The 3,441-nt window shown below is 48.1% G+C and overlaps 1 protein-coding gene across 5 annotated transcripts in view; it reads left to right on the top strand.

The window, feature by feature from the left end:
- Nucleotides 1-2,224: 2,224 nt before the first annotated feature.
- COPZ1 (coatomer protein complex, subunit zeta 1) overlaps nucleotides 2,225-3,441 on the top strand; it is a 29,502-nt gene continuing 28,285 nt past the window's right edge. For 2 of the 5 annotated variants that reach the window (XM_011930451.1, XM_011930449.1), the window contains exon 1: nucleotides 2,225-2,316. In XM_011930451.1, coding sequence (XP_011785841.1) covers nucleotides 2,299-2,316 — 18 coding nt within the window. In that variant the 5' untranslated portion in view covers nucleotides 2,225-2,298. The remainder of the gene's footprint in view (nucleotides 2,317-3,441) is intronic. The other 3 variants (XM_011930453.1, XM_011930450.1, XM_011930452.1) reach the window with 2 other exon arrangements.

The raw sequence follows: 3,441 nt of genomic DNA, 5'->3' as shown, positions 1-3,441 counted from the left end.
TAGTCTGGTCTCAAACTCCTGACCTCAGGTGATCTGCCCGCCTCGGCCTCCCAAAGTGCTGGGATTACAGGCGTGAGCCACCACGCCCAGCTACTTCAGAAGGATTTTTAAAAATGTATTAAATAATGTATTTAAAGATTTAGCACCGTGCCTGGCACATAATAAGTGGTCAGTAAATGTTCGTATTATCATTAAACTGCCAAGGCAATGACAACCCACTGACTGTGATGCCAGGCACAGTAAATGTTTGAACAACTCTCCTTGAGGAATAAAAGGACAAGCCTTCACTTCTTACAGATACAAGGCTTAACGCCTGGGATTCCACCAGAAATTCACCTTCCTTCATAGTACACTGTAGCTCTATAATTTGCATTGTATTATTTTTTATTTTACCTTATTTTTATATATAGACTGGGTCTCACTGTGTTGTCCAGGCTGGAATGCAGTGGCTATTCACAGCCACAATCACTGTATGCTACATCCTCAAACTCCTGGGCTCAAGCATCCTCCTGCCTCAGCCCCTGGGGTAACTGGTACTACAGACACATGCCACAGGGCCCTTGTACTGTATTGTTTTATGTTTCTTTGATTCTGCTCCGACTATCAGAAAAATTCCTGGGTGGCTGGGCGCGGTGGCTTATGTCTGTAATCCCAGCACTTTGGGAGGCCAAGGCGGGTGGATCATCTGAGATCCGGAGTTGGAGACCAGCCTGGCCAATATGGCAAAACTCCGTCTCTACTAAAAGTACAAAAATTAGCCAGGGGTGGTGAGCACCTGTGATTCCAGCTACATGGGAGGCTGAGGCGGCAGGGAGAATCGTTTGAAACTGGGAGGCGGAGGTTACAGTGAGCCAAGATCACACCACTGCACTCCAGCCTGGGAGACAGAGAGAGACTCCATCTCAAAAAAAAAAAAAAGAAAGAAAGAAAAAGAAAAATTCCTGGGTAAGTTTGGAATGTCTTCTTGGAGAGCTCCTAAGGACATAATTTTCAGAGATGAGGGAAAAAATCCCTTTAGGACAATTAAGGCAATAGGTGTCCCTGCCCTAAGAGGAGTCAGGGATCAGGAAACCAAGGGATAGGGGAAAGCCAGGCTTCAGCAAAACCATTCCCTATTGTGAAATCCTTGCATTCAGTAAACTTCTCTTTTCTCATTTTGCAACGGCTCGTTTCTTTCCTTTCCTTTTCTTTTTTTTTTTTTTGAGATGGAGTTTTGCTCTTGTTGCCCAGGCTGGAGTGCAATGACGTGATCTTGGCTCACTGCAACCTCGGCCTCCTGGGTTCAAGAGAGTTTCCTGGCTCAGCCTCCCGAGTAGCTGAGATTATAGGCATGCTCTACCACGCCCGGCTAATTTTGTATTTTTTTTTTTTTTTTAGTAGATACGGGGTTTCTCCATGTTGGTCAGGTTGGTCTCAAACTCCCGACCTCCGATGATCTGCTCACCTCGGCCTCCCAAAGTGCTGAGATTACAGGCTTGAGCCACCGCGCCCAGCCACAACGGCTTGTTTCTATTGGACAATCCCAGACCTTACTCCCTATAACCCTCCCTTATTCTAATCCGTTTCCCCGTTTGCCCCCCCAACTCCATCTCCAAAGACAATTTCACGTTGAGCCAAAGTTGGCTTTTACAAACTCTGACTTCTCATGTTCCTCAGGCCCAGCAAAGCCTGGAACTCCACCTTACGGAGATTGTTACTGCGACTATCATCTCCTGGCAGCCTTGGTTTATATAGTTAACATGTTGGGCCTTTCTTGGCTCTACTCTATGGTTGTGCAGACTTTCTGTGAGGATGCTGAAGTGACCCGAGCGAGCCTGAGGGAAGGGCTAGCCACAGAGATCATGGACCTACGGGGCGCTGAAAATAGGGATTATTAGGGCAGGATCCCTGTTAGGAAGCGCCAGCGTTAAAGGCTAAGGGGACACAGCGCCCCCTAAAGAGGGTGGGGTTTAAAATCGCTAAATCAGGCCGACTATATCACGTGTCCCCGGCCCTACCAATTGAAAATTAACAATCGCTTCCTCCGTTCCCCATGGAAACAACCCCGCCCCCACCGACCCTCCCCCCGAATAAGTAGTGAGGTTTTGGCGTTTTATTGAGTATTCAAACTGACAATCAAACACCTGTGCCTTCTGGTTGGACACCCTGCTTCCGGTAAGCAAATTAGTACAATAATTGGTCAACAGAGCACGTCTTACCCAATGATCCTTATCCTAGGCAGGGCCTAATGGGGACCTATGACCAATCAGCGGTGGCGTTACTTTTGCGGCTCCACGTCGGCACCAGCTGCGGGGCAAGATGGAGGCGCTGATTTTGGTAGGAGCTGGAGGGGCAGCAGAGATGCTGTGCTGTCCACAGGGGCCGGGAGTCAGGGTTCAGCCCGAGTGGGAGACGGGGAAGGAGAGTTCCGGGTAATTCTTGGGGAATGACGGTTCTGCCGACCCTTGGAATAAGTGTGTGGCCTAGTGTAGGAGCTAAAGCCTTGGTTTAGAGTAGGAAGCCCTGCCGGGGAGAGGGCATAGAGTCTGTGGAAAGTTAAAGGCAGCACATGGACTCCTTAGGATACACAGACATGTAAGCGTACTGGATTAGGACTCTTCAGGTTTCCCCTTATTTTTAGCGTTGTGGATGATATCCTAATTTTAATTTACCCAAACCACCAAACTCGCCCCATATTGTAAGAAAAGAATACAGATGTTTTTTCGTTACAGGCTCCTCCTGATGGTTTCCCAAGTTTGACTCTCCATTGCTGATTCCCTGCCACATTCTTTCAGGAAACTGTTTTCTCTTCGGTTTCCTATTAATCCCTATTAAATAGGTTTGTCATGATAAAGAATCAGTATTCCATTAAAGTTCTGGGATACCTGATAAAGTTAGCATGGATTGTGGAATATTTTTTCTGGACTCCTTATTCTGTTCTCCTTTTCTCTACCCATTGGACCTTAGGAATCCTTTTTTTTTTGTTTTTGAGACCGAGCCTTGCTCTGTCGCCTAGGCTGGAGTGCACACGTGGCACGATCTTGGCTCACTGCAATCTCCGCCTCCCGGGTTCAAGCTATTCTCCTGCCTCAGCCTCCTGAATAGTTGGGACTATAGGCGCGTGCCACCATGCCCGGCTAATTTTTTTTGTATTTTTAGTAGAGACGTGGTTTCACCATGTTGGCTAGGCTGGTTTCGAACTCCTGACCTCAAGTGATCCGCCCACCTCGGCCTTCCAAAGTGCTAGCATTACAGGCGTGAGCCACCGCGCCTAGCCAGGAATTATTTTATTTATTTATTTATTTATTTTTTTGAGACAGAGTCTCGCTCTGTCGCCTAGCCTGGAGTGCAGTGGTGCGATCTCGGCTCACTGCAATCTCCACCTCCCTGGTTCACGCCATTCTCCTGCCTCAGCTTCCCGAGTAGCTGGGACTACAGGCGCCTGCCACCACGCCCGGCTAA

Source organism: Colobus angolensis, unplaced genomic scaffold, assembly GCF_000951035.1.
Source record: "Colobus angolensis palliatus isolate OR3802 unplaced genomic scaffold, Cang.pa_1.0 Scaffold87, whole genome shotgun sequence".
NCBI classification, from domain to species: Eukaryota; Metazoa; Chordata; class Mammalia; order Primates; family Cercopithecidae; genus Colobus; species Colobus angolensis.
The sequence above is the reverse complement of the archived record's forward strand: the minus strand, read 5'-3'. Positions and strand labels throughout refer to the sequence as shown.